The sequence below is a fragment of the Caloenas nicobarica genome, chromosome 5 (assembly GCF_036013445.1).
Source record: "Caloenas nicobarica isolate bCalNic1 chromosome 5, bCalNic1.hap1, whole genome shotgun sequence".
Lineage (NCBI taxonomy): Eukaryota > Metazoa > Chordata > Aves > Columbiformes > Columbidae > Caloenas > Caloenas nicobarica.
Window position 1 is genome coordinate 44280264 of NC_088249.1, and position 21147 is coordinate 44301410.

At 39.6% G+C, this 21147-nt stretch overlaps 1 protein-coding gene across 1 annotated transcript in view; it reads right to left on the minus strand.

Moving 5' to 3' along the window:
* Positions 1–21147, minus strand: part of HSD17B12 (hydroxysteroid 17-beta dehydrogenase 12) — an 88675-nt gene that overhangs the window by 33247 nt on the left and 34281 nt on the right. Inside the window, 2 exon segments of the mRNA XM_065636952.1 lie at positions 1746–1856; positions 18861–18936. Of these exon segments, the coding sequence (XP_065493024.1) occupies positions 1746–1856; positions 18861–18936 (187 nt within the window).

Sequence of the window (21147 nt, forward strand, 5' to 3'; positions counted from 1 at the left end):
GAATACACAACTCCAGAACATCTCATTGCTATTTTTACCATGTTTTTAGTCAAAGTGCTCATGCAAATAAAAGCACGAACCAGGCTCTGTTTGAGGAACAGGCTTGTTTTCTTGTAATAAGCTTACATAAAATCTGAGACACATTCACTGCTTTCATGTCCACTTTGAGCACAATGATTAAGAGTCAGATTTTAATTATTTCATGCATCACCATAACCTTACACAGTTTAAGAAATAATAAAATCCCTTCCACTGTGGATATGTACCTCACACAATAAAAGGTTTGCTAGTGTTTTAAGACATACAAGTGATACACCATTCTGCAACAATCACTACAAGACAGGCAGCTTGCAAGTCTTGCATTCCCTGAATTGATTTTGATGAGACAGATTAGAACAAACATTAAGTTTAATCTTCAAAATTTCCTTGGAACTAATTTCCTTAAGAAACAAGGCATCCACAGCTTTGTCAGAACTACTCTTCATACAAAACACACTGTTGACAGTTGCAGTTACTCCAATGGATTTGGGTTTTTATAGCAATTAAGTACTGGATGTCATGAGCTGCATATACTCAAACCCATCAGAAGTATTAATGAACATTCTGGGCTTTATCTTTTAATATTTTTTTTAATTGAGTTTTTATAGACACTACTTTCTTGGGCATTATTTTCAGACATTGTACAAGATTCAACTATTGGCAACAAAGCTCCTATACTATATCATCATGTATATAACAAATTTATTTTGAAATATGCTTTTTTTAAAAAAAAACCCCACACAAAACACTAAACCACAGTTCTAGCTCCAACTAGTGCACCTCAGGTTAGTAAAATGAACTTTCTAGTGAGAAGTACTTTATCAGATGACATAGACCAGTAGAAGTCTGAGCCATGTGACTTCATAAGAATGTGAAGTCTTGTGTTTAACTACCATAGGTTCTCATCCCCATATTGAGTAACCATAAAAATACAGCATATGCACAAGTATATGTGCTTCTAAGGAAAGAACCAGAACACTGATAAGAAACTGCCTTTACCCTACTGTTCAGAAAAGATTAGCGTAAACTGTTATATTTAAACTCTTCGTGATAAATACCTTTTTGAAATCATGTCAGTTCTACATTTGATGGAGTATCTGGAAGGATCATCTTGTCTTTTCAGGGACTACCACACCACCTACACTCCTGCAATATCACAAATCATACTCGGGCATATTGTGTTGCTACCAGCAGAAGAACCACAGCTTACCAACATGACCAGAACGCACTTAAGACTTTTGAAGTAGGAGCCAGTTACTTGATGCTATATTGTAATGATTAAATTTTAACAGCTACGTAATTAAAAGTTAACATTTTTTCCCCCCACAGGACTCTACTGCTAAGCTGAATCTAAGTATCCGGAGCTTGTTTAGGTTGTAAGATGGCATTTGGTCAAGTCACTGTGCATGCAGTTGTAAGATACAGAGCTTTTATCAGTCACAGAACAACACATCAAAAACATTCAGTAAGCATCACAGTTCTTGGAAGCCAGGCACACGTGCAAGCGCTACCTCATGTAGTATACCAACAGGGAGCTAAAAAGAAAAAAAAACCCCACACATATTGAGTATGCAGCAACACAGTTTTAGTCAGGCAAATATTAGCTTTTGTTTATTGGTTTCAATAAACTTCAATATGTGAAAAAGTTAGTAAGCATGTCAAGACAAAACACCACTATGAAAGATTTCAGAAGATCAGATACAAACCTAAAACACCAATTTCCAGGCCTTCCAATCCCGCTTTGATTCCACTGTAAATATCTTCTCTCTCTCCAAAGTCTGCCACAATTACTTTTGTTTCCACTTTGTACTTCTCCTCTAGAAAAAGTTTAAAAGTTTAAGTTTGAAATAGTTGAATTACCATCCAGATATTAAGAATACATCAGTTATTATGGTTTTATAAAACGTTATGTTAAGGCGCTAATATTACACATTAACATTTTCATGTCTGTAATAGGAATCCTTGAATTTTAACAAAACCTGTACAAGAAGTTTGCAACATTAAGCTGCTTCTGGTGAGAAGATAAATTCTCAAATGATTCAGCATTTTGTTTGTAAGGGACAATGAAGATGGCAAGAAAGATTTTGAATGGGTTTGCACAAAATAAAAAAAAAAAAAGCAGAAATCTGAAAACGCATGAAAACCATGTTCAAGTACAAGTTGAGAAGAACACTTTTTTCCCCAACTTAAACCAAATGATAAATTAGCTTCTTCGGACCAAGCAAAACGATTCTTTATTTTACTGCACTCCATTTCCATTCTCCCTTCTGGTGCCATAAAACTTTTTGAATATTTAGTATTTTGAACATAAATCAAAAAAGGAACACATGGGTGAACAAGAACAGAACTTCAAGTTTAACAATTCCAAAACCATTCTGACATGCTGTCACCTCCACTCTTAACAGAACAGGAAAAACACATGTAGCCAGCTACATTTTGAAAGAGAAAAAGAAAGTAAGTATTAAAAATACTTAATATAAAAAGTAGTTCTGCTTCCCTCAAGCTGAATTAATTACATTGAATTCAAATCAGTACAATGTCCTCTCAGAGTTCAAAAGAGCAGAACAGTAGCTTAACATTGCCACATCTGTGTTTTGCCGCACCTGACTCCCACCCCAACATCCCTTGAGGAACCTGTATACAGCCTGAGAAGGATTTTGCAGCACTTTGCCCCCAGAGCCATTCATAAAAGCAGTGCCATGTTAAAGGAAAAGAATCATTCACAAAAAGATTAGAAGCAGCCAGATTCCCATGATGCTCCTTCCCATTCAAGGGAAAGCCGCGACTCCCATGATCCTGCCGTCCATTCATGCAGAATCATGAATCCGCTGAACTCACTGGTTTGCTGGCTGCCTCCCCTCCCCCCAGCAACAGCCTTCATGGCAGATGAAATTATTTCTCCTCCTTTTCCCTCTCCCCACCCTCAACCTCTTCATTTCTCCTGAACAGCTGCATTGTTTAAAAATCCCCCGAGAGATGTTGCTATGTCAAACGACGACGCAAATAGCATTAAGCCCCTACTGCAGCAGCAGGCTTGTGATCACGTCAGAAGAAAATCTAGTTCAACATTGGGGGGGGGAGGGGTGTGGTATAGAAACAGTCTATTTTTGAACACAGCTGTTCTAATATTTAGCATACATGTTTGAGTTCTTACAGGCACATCTAATGTGTGCAAGTGGACTGGGCGGGCAAAGCCCAAGTCGCACAGTTCTGCACACGTGCCGTTTGTAACTGGTTTATGGGATCTGCAGTTGTCTTCACTGCCACTCCGATCCCTCACAAAATGAGAGCTGTTTGAAGGACCCAAATACAATCCTCACAAATTTGGTCAATTGTACTGGCCCTTCTATACTGGACTCTTCATTAGGATTGTTGCTGATCTATCTTTAAAGCTTTTTGAAATAACTACAGGGATACCAAGAGGGTACGGCAAGGAGGAAAAAAACAACGCAACCCATACTGAAGATCTAATACTATAAATAGCAAAAAAATAAACCCTTACACCACTGTTCATGTAAGACGATTGCTTTGAGCCTTTAGAAAGTTGGCAAAGGGCTGTTACATTTAAGGCAGTTAAGCAATACACCTACAAAACCACACAGCACCCTTTGTGCACTGCAGGTGGGTAGTACAGTGTATAACAACACGCAAAGTAGAAGATGGCCTAGCGGCATGGCCAGAGGACACTGTCTTCGGGCAGCTGCCCACTGCAAACAAGCGAGACGCCCTGGCAGGTGCCAGCGGCTGACCAAGCCCTCCCTCCCCATCCGCCAGTGTTCAGATATCCCATAACTTGTGCATATCCTGTGCTGCCCCAGAACCTGTGACAGGTGGGATGATCCACTATGGAGAAAAGACTGGTAGATACACCCTGATAAAATTGTTCCATGTCAAATGACAATGCAAATAGCATTAAGTCACTTCTGCATAAGCTCATCCTAGTAGACAGAGCACAAGGTACAGAGGAGAACAGGTGTGCTCTGCCCTCTATGAACAACAGAAAGGGGAATTTCCTTGATTTTAAGAAAGATTAAGATGTTCTCAAACAGATTGGCTAGAAACAAAGTAGCGCACCTCCTTGTTCTATCTGTCAAAAGACGACTGAGACATAGTGCAACAGAGAAAGTAGCAAGCATGCTATGTCCTAATCCAGGATATCTAGCAGTGACTGGCCTCTTGCTAAGAAGAGACAACCTGAAACTCCTTAAAGAAGCTTTCACCTTGAAGACCATGAGGTAATCGGGAGCCACACAGAGCAAAAGAAGGGTATCAAACCAGTTTTTGCAGTCAGCAACTAGAGGAATCTGAAAGAGCTGATATTACCTGCCAGTGCATCCAGCATTCCTGATAATATATTGGCAAGTGAATCTGATGTTTTGTCTTTGGAACCGGTACTTCAAATGTTTCTTTGTGGGAGACTGAATATTACACCACCACGTTATCCATAGATGTGGGGACTGGTTATTACACCACCATGTTATCAATAGTTGTGCAACAGTCAGCACCTACACATAAGGTCTCAAGGATGGGAAAGTTCAGACAACCTCCTTCACATTTTTCAACTCGGATACACCAGTGTTTTAGTCATCTCATTTACTAAAATTCTCAGGTGAGATGAGTATTGACCCTACAAATAAGTTTTAACCTAAACTTGCACATGTCAAGTTAATTTACTGGGCCTGTATGACTGTAGCCAAGACTTCTGGTAATTTAGCAAGAGATCAACTATGTACAGCTCTACCCTAGTAATCTAGTAAAAGCAGACAATCTTCTGCAACCACACCATCATTTGAAAAAATAAGTTATTGACAACAAACAAAGCCTTGACAAAATATCTTCACAGCAGTGGAAAGGCTGAACAAACTAATAGTCATAATGGTGATAGAGCAGGATGGTACAAATGTCATACAACAAAAAAAAAGCAAAGAAAACTTTTGCAGAAGATACCGAAAAGAATTCTTTCAAAGATTCAGATAGCAATCCAAGAACACAGACTGCAGAGGCATAGGCATGTCCCAGACCAATACCTAGAGAAAAACAGTTGTCATGCAAATAAAGGAAGTGTAAAATATACACATTAGAAGGGGAACATCATACAACTGAAAAAAGTGCCACTTTTTGCACAGTTGGTAAAGAAGAACTGATCTCCTGACGCATGTTCCCATTCTGTGCATTCCTGCACAACAAAGGATGAAATGGTCTGGAAACAAGATGGCTATTTAACCATGTTCTTTACACGCACACCCCATCAGAAATACAAGCACTTTTACAGATAATCTCTTGAAGAACACACTGCCTTGGGTATCCTCAGAAGAGGACTCCGAATAGTCTTTCAAACTTGGTTAAAGTGCCACTATTCAAAATAAGCATAAAGACATTTAAACAGTCAAAGTCTGTCCAGAGGTCCATCTATGCAAATATTAGTATTCTGTAGCAGATAAATAAGAGAATGCTATGAAGAATAAGGAAAGTACATAGTAATGTTTCCTCAATTTATTACCCCAAGCTCCAACAGTTTGTTGCTCAGAAACTTCCTGAGCTGGGTATGTCTACCCTGATGGCCTTCAGCCACTTCTACAGCTGTTTGCCCAGTCACTAGAAACCCTTACACATTTTCAGCACCCACACCACACCTCCCTGCTGCCACGTTTTTCTTTTGAACCCACCAAGAGCAGCACTGACCAAATTTCAAATCAGTGTGTCTGGATCCATTCTGACTGCTCCATCTGATATTAGGGTTTTGAGCTGCCATCTCCTCTTCTTTGGTCATATCTCATAACAATATTCTTTTCTTTCCTATTCCTGTCACTATGCATTGGTTGATACTGCACTGACATTTGGTTGCTAACACTGAACAGGTAACTTTCATTACTTCTCAATTCCAAGCCAGAAGACACACAGATGTTAACACTTACTTGCTTTCATTCCATCTTTTCAGTTTCCTATGCATGTCAGACTTCTCCTATGCATCTTCTAGATTTTTCAGAATTTGAACCTGGCCCTTTCAGCTTTTACAAATCTTATAGTATTGAATTTCACAAGCACAAGGAAGGTGGAACAGAGACAGCAAAACCAAAAGTCGTATCTATCCTTCATCTTCCTTCTAAAGAGTCTCGACTATGATGAACTTTTAAATACGTTCACACTTGGAAAAGAAACGATGCATCATATTATGTGTCTGGATCTCAGTAGTCTTCCTAAACTTGTTTTGTATTTTTATACAGATGTTATCTACTGTTCATGGAAGTTCTTGCAAACAAACTTTCAGAGACTCAGTTTGACATCTTAAAATCAGAAACTAAATCGTGAAGTTCAGGATTTTTATTAAACTTATATGCATGCATTCATACATTATTTAAGCCATCAATAGTTCATAGGAAAAGAACATCTACTTTCACACAGATGTGACATTAGTGTTTAATTACGAATGCAAGAATGAAGGCTGCTAAAGAACAGATTAAGCCCAGAGGGACGCCCAGTTCTACCTCAGAATGGGAACAGTACCTCCAGATGCCAATGAAGGTAGTGTGCAGCTGGCAAGATCATAAGTGAAAGATGCTGCAGCACTAAGGTGGAGGGGAGGGACAACAGGGGGCAGAGGGGAGAGGAGGGGACTGACACTCAAGGAAGACAGACTGGTAAAGCTGGAAACCACACACTTCAGCAAGCAGGCAGCTACAGAGCAGGCACAACTAAGGCAGCAGAGAACCAAAGACTGAAAAGTAGAGAAAGAACAACTCAGTGGTGGAAAACACACCAGCACCACCCTGAGAGACACACTTAACTGATTTCTCATCTGTAAGACAGTTAGTTACAACCTCACTAGGGAAAGCAAAAGCTTAACTAAGTCCAAAGGCCAGGGAGATATCTGACTTACAGAAAATGTATCCAGTGTCTTGCTACGCAAGGAAAACACTAATCTAAATGATCAGGCAAACTAGAGCACACCTTTGCTACTAAAAAGATTCAGGTGCAAAATAACACCACATTACCTAGAATACCAGGAAAAAAAAAAATCACACTGGAATTAAAAAAAAAAAAGTAGAAAGTTAGAAATTACAATGAGCTACATCCTAAACAGGTAGGCATGTTACAAAAAACAAAAATTGAAGCTTGCAAATAATTCAAAGCAGCAGCCCTCCCTAAACTGAAATCTTGGTTGACACTCTAAGAAAATGCTAAGGAAGTGAAGTTTTCAGACACAGATAAACTGGGCTTGAAAGAAGGTTCCCCCAGAGGAGTAACCTTGTGTACTTAAATGCAAAAGCAAACAGACACCAGCCTGGTGGTCAGGAGAAGCAGCTCAGTTTACCCAACAGAGCAGTATCAGTGTTAAAGGGGTCTGTGGTACAAGGTCTCACTGGGAAACACAAACACTGGAAGATCACCATCCCTAATAAAATAACATTAGTACTCGCACCACCTGTTTCAAAGCAGTTGGCTACAGCAGCTTGAATTTGCACTGTGTTGCAACAAATCCAGTCAACTTTGCAGAGAGGTTCAGGATACAAGGCCCACATTGTAAGCAGGTGCTGGGAACAGTTATTTCAAGCTCAGAGAAAGTACATTAAAAACCTCTTGCTAGAACTAAAGTATCTTATTGCTTTACATTCAAAGTCTCTTATAAATATTGCCGATCACAGTGACATAGTATAACACAACTGCTTGTAAAAACAGAAGACATTTCACTTGGTCTTTAGCTTCAGAATGGCCATAGATGCAAGCGAAGCAAGCAGAAAAATAGCTCTTCATTCTTCATCATACAGAAGGGGAAAAAATGTTTAAGTAATAAGATTCAACTACATCCACAAATGAAGATGTCATCTTTCCAGTATCACTGCAGTGGCAAAACTCACCTTAAACCAGTACCCAGCCTCCAGAAAGAGTTTGTAACCTTTCAGTAAAGGGTAAGAAGCTGAGAGATGAAAGTAAAACACTAAAAGCTCCCGCTTTTTTGTACTGTATTGATACAGGGCAGAGATGAAGAATTTAAAGCTACAGAGTAGCTGCAAACAGCTCTACAAAGTATTTGGGGTTTTTTTTAAGGTGGGGCACCCATTTTGGGAATGTATCAAATTTGGGACTTTCAGAGTTCGCAGAAGTGGCACACTGTCATGTATGGATGCAAGCTGTTCTCCAGAAGAATCAAACACTTTCAGATGGGTGAGAGCAGATTGTTATTACTCACTGATATTATCCACCTTATAGATGTTAAAATCAGCTGGATATAACAAGAGCTAGCTTTTTCTGATCATTTTATAGGGACTTGAGAACGCAAGGAATGAGTTGTTAATTACAGTTTTAAGTTACTCAATGAAGTCCAAGATATTGAGAACAACATGTATAATGATATAGAAATCTCCTCCCCACCCTGTCCACATCAGCCACAGTGAAATACAGAATTAACAGAGGAGCATGTGGATACTCACAGGCAAAAAGAGCAGAAACCCTGGAAAACCTGCAATATTCTTCAGGAATCAGGTCCCAGTAGCACAGGTAACAGATAGAGAAAAGGGTATCTAGAGCAAAACATCTGGACTCCTTTGTCACATGCATTTCATTTGTTCCAATTACCAAGTCCATAGACAAACTCAATACCTAAAAGGCTAGCCTTTCCAAAGGGACTTGATTTTCCATTTGTGTAGCTGTATCAGTCCTTGTCCCAAATGACAGATCATGCTTCTCATATCTGCGAAAGTGGAAACAAGAGAGACCAGGGCCTGGAAAGCAGCACAGAAGAGAAGGGAGGGTCAGTGCTGAACCCTAATCCAAGAGGGATGCTGCACAGCAGAGATCCCATGCAAGAGAACACGAGTGCTCAGAAGGGGAGCAGATATGCAGCAACAGATACAGTAGGATTTTTATAATTACAAGTTACAGACTTTTATAAAAAACTCCAAAGCAGAGTAGTGGTAACCTAAGCAATAACGAAAGTTGAAGTTGTAGCTAAAAGAAAGCTGTTTGCACCTGGTTTGCAAAATAAGTCTCCAGGTAGGAATGCTATACTGTATCAGTTTCTGCATAGCACAATAAGATGCCCATCTATAATTTAGCAGAACTTGCTGTGTTTCAACACATTTTTAAAAGTATGTGTGTATGCGTGTTTTGTCAAGCACTAACAAATAGGTTCAGATTCCTTTCATTCAACTACATGTGCAACATTTCCAGGGAGTTCCTTACATACACTGCACTAGTTGCACACATTATTTCATACATACAGCTTCCTTAAAAATAGGAACGTTTTAAAAAATCTAATCACATAGAGAATGGATAAAAACTGCCAAACCTTATTTAAAAGGTTACGATTCTGTTAAACAGCTTTAAGTTTCAATATACACATACATAAGTCAGTTCCTCACTTCTCAGCTTTCAAAGACAACACAGCAGAAGATGGATCTCTAAGACAAAGTCCACCAACCCTTGAGCTACAGAGGGCATTTAAGTTTTTTATGTGTATATGCAGTACTGTTACTACAAAACACAGGAAGAAAACGTGCTTTATTAATACATCCCTCCATTTGCTCCTGACTCCCATTATGTCAAAATATATTACAGCTTCTAAGATACACTTACCAAGTCAGAAAAAAAATTCTTAGCAACACACAGGATCAATCAATATGCCCATTTACCCAAAGATTATGCTCAACACTGTAAGCTTTCCTAAATCAAGCTAGTCCTAATTACAAAGCTAACTAAAACCACAAAACCAAGCAGCCTGTAAAAGCGGCGGCGGCAGCTGACAGCCAGGGGGGCTGCACAGTCATCGCCATGTTTCCAAAGGACGTTCTTTCAGGCAGCAAGGCCAGCACAGCTCAGGTGCTCCCCACACACCCCTCACTCCAGTTCGGGCAGGCACGAGAGGCACCAGACACCGCACGGCTGACTGTCCTCATGTGCGTCAGGAGTCCTTCCCACTGAGAACAGCTTCGGTTTGCTTCATCGCTACCTCAAAATATCCACTGTGGCTGAAGCTGCACCAAGAGTTTGTTAGGATACAAGCTCAAGCTGTTTCAGAGGTAAGCACAAGGTGAGTTGTAGGAAGGTTAGCACAGTGTGGCAGGCAGCATCTCAAAACTCCCTTCTCTCCTCCTTCTCTAGTGCTATTTTCAACAGCCACACATACCCCAAGACTTTTTAAAATATTCATTGGTGGTACTTTTTTTAAAAGACAGCATAAAGAAAGCTATTTTTAGTTTACTAACTCGTTTTAGGAAGGTCATATGGACTATTTCCAATACTTCCTGTAACATTTAGTTTTCCTTAATGTCATTACTATTGCCTGTGACAACGTGTACACATATGTATATACATGTAAACATGAATTTTTCATCATTTTTTGCAAATAAAGTCTAAATTCACCATCTCTGTAATTATTAGAACAGTAAAGATTTAAAGAAACACTTCTTTTTTTTTAATTTAAGTTCAATAGAGTGAATCCCAAAATGACCTGGAGAATTACTTAAGAAGAATTTAAGAGTCACTTACAGAGACTGAAAGTTATCATAGTGTGGATTAATGAAAAAAATCCCCTTACTCTCAAGTCAATTTCATGACATTTAAGTCAGTCACTCTACATGAATTAAAACTAATTTAAAAAGTGAAACAAGCTTCTAGGCTAATTCAGCATTTGTGTGTGTGTGTGTCCCTGATAGTTTCACCTGTATTCAGCATCCACAGGAAAGTGTTTATTGTAGTCAAAAGACAGACACTTAAAAGCACAGTTTTCAGGATTCTCTAAATGTTTTTTTGTATTCATGGATTTTTTTTTCTAAAGATTTGTTGTGAAACAGGTGAACTGAGTTTCTCCATGAAGAGCTACTAACTAGCATTAATTATTTTCCTCACCACAACATATTCCTGAAAAAAAAAATAAAAGCGATTATCACCATTTCTTCAGCAGAGAAGTCTATCAGGGATTTTTACAGTTTTGACAGATAAAAAGAACTCCGTGTAAAAGAACTCAACCTGCTTTAAAAAAAAAAAAAAAAAAAAATTCGACAAAAGACTAAAATATACATTCACAGAAGGAAGTTGAAGGAGGACTGCACCATCCAGTCCTTTCCTTGTGCCAGAGAAACATCATTCCCTGTAGAGCTTTTTAAAAGTACTAAATTTAAGTCTATCTTCAATAGAGCTGCCACCAATTGCTTTAAACCAGATTTGCAAAACAGACTTTCACTCAGTGAAACCAAGCCAATACTAACTTTCCAGGTAATTTTCAGTTTATTTTACACTGAAAGTGATAAGCAATATACTGCAGCTTTTGTGTCAACAAAAGCTGTTTAATGGCCCAAATACTAGAACACGAGCTCTTGTTCTAGGCATCCACAAAAGCCTATGTTACAAATACGTTGTTAGCAGAGACAGGCATCGAGTTTCTGTGCTTTTTAGAAAAGGCGACCTATTCCCCCACCCAGCTACTGCCAGGCAGAGGCCACAATGACCCTGGATGCTTGCAGGGATTCCTGGTTCTTCGGTCCAGGTTTCAAAAGTATCAAGTCAGTCATTTGCCAAATGGATCCGATTACCTAGTGTGTAAAAACAGACTCAGGACACCATTAAGTCCCAGAGTTAGCCCTGAACCTATAGCCACAATACACAGAGTATCTAAGGTGGCTACTTCTGCTGTAGTTTATATTCAGAAAAGTAAACCCAAAGCACTTAGTTCACATATAAATAACCTTTACACATTTCTTCTCCTGGACTTTATGGGTTTACAAGCTATCAACACAACAAATACTACACAGAAGCACTCTGGCAGTGAGGTTCATGGCAAGCACACTTTCAATCCTTCTTTCTGGAAGAGGCTAACTCAGTCTTGCCCAGTGTGAAAAAGCACCATTTGCTAGACCTTGACAGATCACTTACTCCTATGTGTAACCCATGACACTGACTGCTCAACTTTCTTAAACTGGTTTTCATCCTTAAAAGCAACTATGACAACATGGTTTGTTATTCCATAGCTGATGGCTGATACGTAAACAAAGTCCTTTTGCAAGAATGTCACTAGTCACCTGCAGAACATTCTACTTGTGGCTTATCCTACCTTGTTGCTGCCTCAAAATTCTCCTAAAGGGTGACGCAGTCCCGGGACTGCATCCTGCAGCTTATGGGACATCTGTCAAGTGTTTCCCTCTAAGCATTCTGCTCGGTTTCTTCAAATTAATCCCGGCAAAACTTCACTGAGAAAATGCAAGAGAATATGATAAAAAAGAGGGACCAAGGGGGGAAAAAAAACCTCAAACCACAGAAGCAGGATGCTTCTTTAAAAAAAAAAACTTTTTAAAAAGGCTCCCTTCCCAATTGGCTCTGTCTTTTACATGATCTGTTGATTGTATTCAGGGTTCATTTTTTCATTTATTATTGACATTCATTATTGACAAATTAATAAAAATTAATTTGGCTTGACTCCTCTGTCAACTCTCTACTGTGTCTGACAACTGCTCCTTTAGTAAGTGTCTGAGACCATTCAAGGCAAAACCTTACTTCACTTCATTCAAGGGGAAACCTTCTTCAGAGATGAAAACCAAGAGCTCATTTTGAATCAAAGATCCTTACGCTACAACTTTATGTGAAAGGTGACTTCAGTGCATCAAAACAAGCCTACAATATTTGAAGCCATTTTGTCAATCCAAGACATATAGGGGGATTTCAAGTATGTCAAGCTGAACCTGGCTCAGATGATGGAAGGCTCCAAACGCATTAATTTACCTTGAAACAAATCTCGAAAGGTCAAAATAACTGCCGGATTCAGTTAGTCTTCAAGTTAAGCTGAGGAAAGAGAACCTTGTCATTTCTGTGCAAGAAAAGTAAGAAGATGATGTCCCCTTCCTCACAGAGTTTGTCTGGATTTCAGCCTCCTCTATTAAATGCAAATATTCCTACCTGCCAACTCCAAGATGCAACAAGGGGCAGGAGAGGAATTGCAAATGACAGGGCAGATATTAAGGGGCAAAGTGCCCCAAGACAGTTGTGGCTGAGCATCTGCAGGGGACAGATTTGCCAAGAGGAGCACTAGCCATTTGCAGCAGTAGGTCATAGTAACAGCTGAGGCACGAGCGCAGTGCTCAGCGTCAAGTCTGCTTCAGAATGCTCCCCACTATCTTGTTACCAAGAAAGGAGAAGTAACCTGTAAAACCCACCTGCCCAGGAAATGGAGAAGGAACATTTCTGGTTTTGACACCACATCCCATGTGTTTCCTGTACTGACAAATCATGGCAGAGTAGTGAGAACACGACAGACCTCAAGTCTAAACGTGATAGCTACCAGTTGACAATGTACCTGAAATCTTATGGATAGAGAGTAGATCCAGATGAAACTACCATGACCAAGCAACTTCAGGAACACTACACACTGAGCTCAGGAAACTTATTGGGAGTAAATAGACAGCTACTTAGATTTTAATTGCAAAATCCGTATGTTCTTACAGACAGATATAGCAGAATCAAATTAAAGTTTTGGACACTAGTTCTTCAACAGTATGAAAGGCTTAAAATCAATGTATTTCAGTTAAGTCATCATTTGTAAGAATATGTTGGGGAAAAAAATATTTTTTCAGTCCAAACAATTCCTTAGGAGCTAATATTATTGCCTGGATGTAACACTAACCTCCACCAACTTGAAAGCAGCAAATGGGAATTTATACAGTAACTCATGACAAACTGAGTCTCCCATGTTGCATTTATATGCGCTTTTCTACAAGTAAGTGGGTACTTACCCTTGCAAGTAGGAACACTACTTAGCTACAACTATTTTTTCTTGCCTCCCACAGCTCATGCATGACTCCACTACCTGTCCTGTGAAGCCACCAGCTAATAATGTACAACAATACCAAATTCTTGTTTTGAAAACTTCCCTACAGGCAAGCTCTCTTTAAAGTGTTTTCCCTGCTTGACTGGTTTTCACTACATTCTTCATACTACAGCCCTAGGAAACGAGTTTCTACAGCAAAGTTCTTAAGTCTGCTCAGAACACACCTATCACCAACAGTGCAACAACTCAAGCTTTTCTACTTGCAAATTTTGAACCAACTGATGATACAAAGCACATGAGATATCTTGGACCATATTAATTATTAAATACGGCAAATCAGGGAACAGTCACAATACATGGTGTCCAAAGGATTGTTTCCATTCACAGAAAAATTTTCTTTCTGAGCCTTCCTGAACCCTTGAAGGTATTTAACAATGGAATAGAACAGACACTTTTTTTAAAAGGTGCTGGTACACTGATGTAGTAGGAACAAAACTAGACCAAGGATTTCGTATAGTGACCCCACTAGTCAGTGTTTGTGTATGAAAACCTGATTAAGAGATCAAATGTGTTTCATAAAACCTATGCAATTCCATGCAAAGGTGTCATGATCACTGAAGAGGAAAAACAAAATTTTCTTCTTCAGTCTGTGGCCTACGACCTGTTTCTTAGGGAACATAAAGCAGAATTTCCTTTTGCAGCAAATCCTACAGCACCTAATTTTTCCACAAATTCAGCTTTACAACATGCTTGAAGACAAGCTGGAAAGTCTTCCAAAGTCTTTAACTACTTGTAATTAATCCATTAATTTTCATTGCTCAAATTGAGCCGCAAGTTCAGAATATCTGGCTGTCTTGTAACATTAGTACAGCTGGTTTAATGTACACATGCACACACACAAAAAATATCAGATCTGGGTCAGTTGGCATTTAACATTCAGAAAGACCTATCAGTACCTCCCTTATGACAGCTGTTATGCAACTTGCATTTTGTACGTAGATATTACTCCTAATGTAAGCATATCCCTAGAGCACAAGAAAAGATTCTTCTGAATAGTCTGGACATACCTGATCCCCAAACCCCCTCTCATTATTTGCAGAGGGCAACCATCCGTTCACTAGGATGAGCAGGACTCTGACCAGTGGAAATTAGAAAGGAACAGAAAACATGCACAGCTCACACGGTTCAAAGAACTGGAAGTAGTCAAACAGCCATTCTTCCTTAAAATAATTAAGGGTCATTACTCAAGATGAGCAAGCTCACGTGTATTTGAAGAACAATTGCAGGACCACCATAAAGAAATGTAAAGCTACCTTGAGAACCTGCAAGGGAAACACTCGAGTAGTTACAGCCTTAGCTCTAAAAAGTCACTCACATTATATACAACATCTGAACAGACTGCAAAGACCACATAAGCCTGAATACAAGAAAATTCTGTCCAGCTAAAATCTTGCAGGATCTTAAAGTGCAACTCAGGCCTGCTTGATTATGCAGACTATCCTAATCCTTCAGCATATGCCACAGTGAACAAGGTATATATTTCAGTAGCTCAGTGTTGTCAAAAGCAATGTTCTGAAAACCCAATATGAGTCATCTCATTTCAGAATGGTTTAGGAAAGAAAGCAGAAAAAATGTTTGGGTGAGGCCTAACAGTAATTATGTATTACAGGCTGCTCTATGTAGGTACATGTACCTATTTTTTTTAACCTGAAAAACTCCCACAGCAGCTATCATGTAAGTGCTGAAAGCTCAAAGCAGAAGATTTATCTGTCTTGTCAGCATCATGCTTAATTCCCAAGGAGGAAGAGATTTCCAGACTGGTACAGAAAGGGCTATGACCACTTTCAGGAAGCTTGTCGCTTCATGCTTAAGTGTATGATTCCAGAACAAGTTATTTGTAGATACTTCTATCAGTTACACTTCTACTTAACGAGATAACTTTATACAGCACAGTAAGAAACGTGACTGCGTACACCCACATATGCAGCAAACTACCATGCAGCTACTGCAGTGAACCAGCAAAAAGACCACCTCGTTGCAACCCATGTATCTGCAGTAAGCTCCAGTACTCACGCAGGCTGTCCGAGCAGTGACAGCTATACTGTTTAATTTATACTGTGACTATACTGACTAGGGTATCACAGGTACATCCAGACACTGCAGAAACATCCTTACATGCAGGTGTCAGGGTCTGATTCCGGGGCGACAATAAAACCGTGGCAGATATATTGTTAGCCCCCTCTCCCCCCCTTTCCCCTTCAGCCCCTCCCTCTCCCCTCTTCCCACTAAGGACAGGTGATTGGGAGGGAAAGAAGGACAGACAGAAGAGAGTTGGAAAAATTAAAAATGTTTTACTAGTGCTACTAATAAAAATAGAGAAAATAATAAAAAAATATACAAAACCAATCTTGAAAGTCCGGGCAATTGCTCCTGCAGATGTAGGGCCGGCACCCAAAGTCCTGGACTGGACTCCGCAGCCAATCGGAACTGGATTCAGTCTGTCACTGGGCCTCAGTTCGCAGGGGCAACTCGCAAGGTCCTCTCCCAATGTCGGCCATAAGGAAAAGGGACAAGATCCTCGTGATCTTCCACTTTTATATGAAGTATCACGTGAATGGGATGGAATACTTAGTTGGTCGGTTTCAGTTCACCTCCTGCTTGCACATCTTGGGAGATACATCGTTATCAATGACCTTGCATTCCATTGCTATGTCTACCAAAACGTATCTAGCTTTCAGGAAAACTGCAGTTATTTAGAAGGCTTTAGCTGACAGGGAAATTCACTAAAAGAGAAACTTGTTTTTAACAAAACTAGGACAGCAGGATACTAATGAACACCACTAATTACTTCCGAATCAGCAGAAGACAGGACTTGATGCCATCTTTGCTCTAAGGAATGCTCTCTACCACTTAAACATAAACATAGAAAGGTTCTTCTGTCTAGAAAACAGTTTCATATGCCATCTTACATTGAACACTAAAAATCAGAGACAGCGGCATTTACATCGACATTGTATGTCCTCTATCTTTCAGTAAAATAGTAACACATTTACCATTAAGCAAGTTGAAGTCCTTGAATCTTTTAGTCATCCTTACATTCGCTAAGCAGTCCCTTACACCTTAGTATAGGACAGTTTGTTGAGGCTTGACTTGCAGATTTTGCTTTACAGTAAAGTGCCACTAACAAATTTATTAGAAGTTTTAACAAACAAAGCCCAAATAATACATTTATGACTTCTGGAAGAGGGTAGCTCTTATATTTATCTGCATTATGTACACAAATCATTTTAGGAAAGTCTAAGCAACACAAGGGAGGGTAAGACAGAAGCATAACCTTAAAGGTTTCTTAATGTCACTGTGCTGAAAAACTTGCTTTATAGTACACAACTCCCACTTGAGCTTATCAAAAAACTTCTACACACTAGGCTACATTCCTTACGTTATCTCAACATACTCTGCATGAACTAATAATCTTGCATTACATCTGCCTTAATAAAAGAGATATAGATTCCAAGAAAAATTCTTGTGTGTTAGGGTTACACTTTGCCCCAATTGGAAAATCATTTGTCAGCATGAGACTTGAGAAGCCTTTCTCCTAACTGACCCCATATAAATATCCATTTTACCTTTGTGATTGGAATACTTAAGTTGCCCTCTTATTTTTGCATTACAGTCATTTATTACATGCTTACTGAAGAAAAAATCCCTCATACAGGTTCTTAAACACATTAACTGATTCCCTAAATTCCTACGACAATGCACACTCATCACCCCAAAAAAGCTTACTGCTCTCTAATCTGATCTTTGAGTAGTTGTCCTGGTTTTGCTAAAAACAAGACCAGTACTCTTTCAGTGAATTTTCCCTTCAGCTAAGTTCTTCCAAGTAACTGCATTCTTCTGAATTTAGCTACATGTTTTCTTGGACACTGTGCTCCAGACTGATAAGAGCAACCAATGGAAAGCAGGAGAAGCCCCATGTTTAGATTTATTGCTATAACAACCAAGAAGACTGATAAGATTTCACACATCCTGTCGCGAGAGGGGCATATTTGCAAGGAAGGGCAGACAGAACAGCTGACTAAAGCCGACCAACTGAGTAGTCCATCCCATACACGTCATACACCCTATAAAAGAGGGAGATCACAAGGGTCTCGCTCTCTTCGACCATGGCTAGCCTCTGAAGAGGACCCTGCCACCCATGCCTGTGATCCATGGCCTGAGACCCTGCATCCCTGAATCCAGTTCCTGTTTGCTGTGAAGTCCCGCCCAGGACTTCGGGGTGCCTGCACTGCAGCTGCTGGAGCCGCACCAGCTCCCAGCTCCCTCAACTCTACCCCAGGACATTCCAGATTGGTTTTATATATTTTTGTATCATTTTCTCTATTTATTAGTAGCATTAGTAAATCATTTTAAAACTTTTCCAACCTTGCAAGTCTACGTCTTCCTTCCTTCCTTCCTATCATCTTTCCTATGCAGGGAGGGTGAGTGAGAGGATAACAGAGCATCTGCCACGGTTTGTCACCTCGCAATTAAACCTTGACAGTAGTTTATCTAAACAAAAAAAGGAGGAGGAGGGAAAAGCTACCCACAGTAAATTTGTGCACTTGTTAATATAGCCAGCAGCATAAAGAACATGTTTTCAACAACTTTGAGTTACAAAGAAACCACCCTTATGTCTGAAGCTGATGAAATCAAACTTGCTTCAAACTGAGGGAATATTCCGATGAAGTAATGGCTACATGTTTTTCTCCCTACTACCATTTTAGACAGCTACTACGGGGATAGGCGGTATTTTGGTCTGACCTGGTAAGCTGTTCTTTTGGAAGACTAAGTTTCAGAAGTACTTATTCCAGAATTAAGCTCTATTGTTCCCAGAAATTAAACATGAACACCTGTAAAATCAATCTGCAAGGCCTTTACCACTTATATTTGTAAAATTTGTACTGTGCACAAGAGCAAACCTTTTTCAAAATTAAAGCTGTATATACTATCATGTATGAAATTCATGTTCAATTGCATTTATTTATAAGCATGCTTGTGAAGTTTAGGGAAGAAGTTTTCAACTCACTTATTTCACTTGCAACCTGGTCCAGTTTTTCTTTTGACCTACTGATTAGAGCCACCTTCATTCCACGTCTTGCTAACTGCAACAAAACGGGAGACATAAAAACAATCATAAATCACTTTCAAGGTAGTATCCTGAGTAATGGAACTGCATAATTAGTCAAACATCGCAACAATGTATGAACAGCAAGTTTGAAGAAACAAACACAAACCACACAACTTTAAATAGAGACATGAAGGGGTAAACCAGGACAAATACTTCCATATTACTTCTTACTTGATTCCCTTCACAACAAATTTATCGTCTTCTCAGTCATCCAATACAGGGTGCAAAGAGCAAAGAAGTTATCACTCATAATTAAGTTTAACTTCCCAAGTTAAGTTATCCATGGTCACTTGGACAACCATGTCGCAAAATTACCCCAGCACTCAAAACTTGCTGCCTCTAGTCAGGCTCCACTCTTACTTTGTACTAATCATAGTTAATTTACTCCAGTAGTTCTTTTAGGGAAGTTGTGTAACTTCAGCTGTAGCCAGAGCATATCCTGATCATCAAGTCAGACCTACCACTGCAGGTTTGTAATATGATCTAACAATTCCATTTAGAAGTGTCTGCACAAAGACAGCTACATATCTGAATTACTTTGCAATGAAAACAACCAATGTCCCAGTGAAAAGTTAAAATAATATATCCATAGTTCATAGTGTCACTGCCCTTCAGACACTGAACACCTACATATAAAAACCAGGTAAGTTCTCATTGCTCCAGTAAAACTCCTTCACTGCCTTAGGAAGCAGATGAGAATGGGTCTTAAAGGAAAACTAAAAAAAAAAAAAAAAACCACCAAAAAACCACACAACAACAACAACAAAAAAACCCAAAAAAAACCAGCACAGTAGAGCCACAACCTAAAGTGACTTAATATCATCTGTCTTTCTAGAAGTGCACAAACCAAGAAAGCTTTCAGAGAAGTATGATGAAATTCAAACTCCATACTTCGTTTGCAGGTGTGATCTCTAAGCAGAAATGTCATACTCGGTCTCTTATCAGCTTAGAGTGATGTGTGATGAAACCAAAGCCACTCACACTAGGAACTGCTAACAAACTTCAGCCAAGTTTAGGCATATGGGTAACTTATGTTTTATGCTCAAGGAAATTATCTAATGTTGTAAAGACAATTGTCCAAAAGGGATGAACACATCCACCTCCAGATAAGCACCTGGCTCACTGCAATAAACTTTTAATAAAGCCAAGCAGTAGGCTTGGAGGGCAGGGAGGAGAAAGGAATAACATAGCATCCTTATTCCAGAGGATCAAGGCAGTGAAGACAAATACTTCACCTAAAAGTATCTCAGCCTGTGACACCGAGGACAAGCTGACAGTAATTTGCTCAAGAGTCTGAAATGGTTCTGGTCCCATGGTGCGAAAAAGCCCGAGAGATGTTCCTCATGGGTATAAGCTCCTCTGTTGACACACAGTTTGCATTCTTTCAGCAGTCGTAACCTCTGGGCTGCCAGATTGCTTAAGCAGGTGCCTGAGCCTTATGGAAAAGTATCCAGCTGTACTTGTCTCAAAAGCCGAGGAAGCCAAGCCATGCCAACAAAACCAGTTAGTGAAACCTCAGCATGTTTAGGGAACTTCCACCACAAGAGTGAGCTTGAGAGAACCTGCTGCTATATTGACACTAAAAGAATGCACTCAGAGAAGTGCATCCAAAATCTGGAAATGGAGACCCATTTGCAAGAGGAATTCTGAGTACAGAGCACATAAAATGGACAAGGAAAGAGTCTGTAAGTAGCAATGAATATAACTTCAGAGAAGTAATCAAATTTGGGAAAGATACAGTGCTCAACAGCAAGTTCAGTCAGTCTGACGAAACTAGATCAGTTTCTGCTGAGCACTCTCAATTCACTGGTATAGGTCTGGTGGGCTGAAAAGAAACACAATAGTCCAAAGAGCAATAATGATCCTCTGAGGTACTAGTAACTAATTATGTTTTTATATAAGGAACAAGCAAGACCCAGTTGCTTTGTAGATAACCTGCCATTATACTTGGATCTTTGGCCAGTGTCCGTAGGGTCACGAAAAGGTTGAATGAGAAGACCTTAAAACTAATCACAAAAACTCACCCAGACTAGAAAATACTGGGAAGATGCTCTCGTAGCCTAAAGATTGATGCAAGCAAGAGTCACCATTCTAACAGAGTTGGCAGATGTAGGCATCTTATTTCCTTAAATCCCATGTTACTGACTACCACATTCTCCACTTTGGTAGCAAAGGAAAGGAAGGT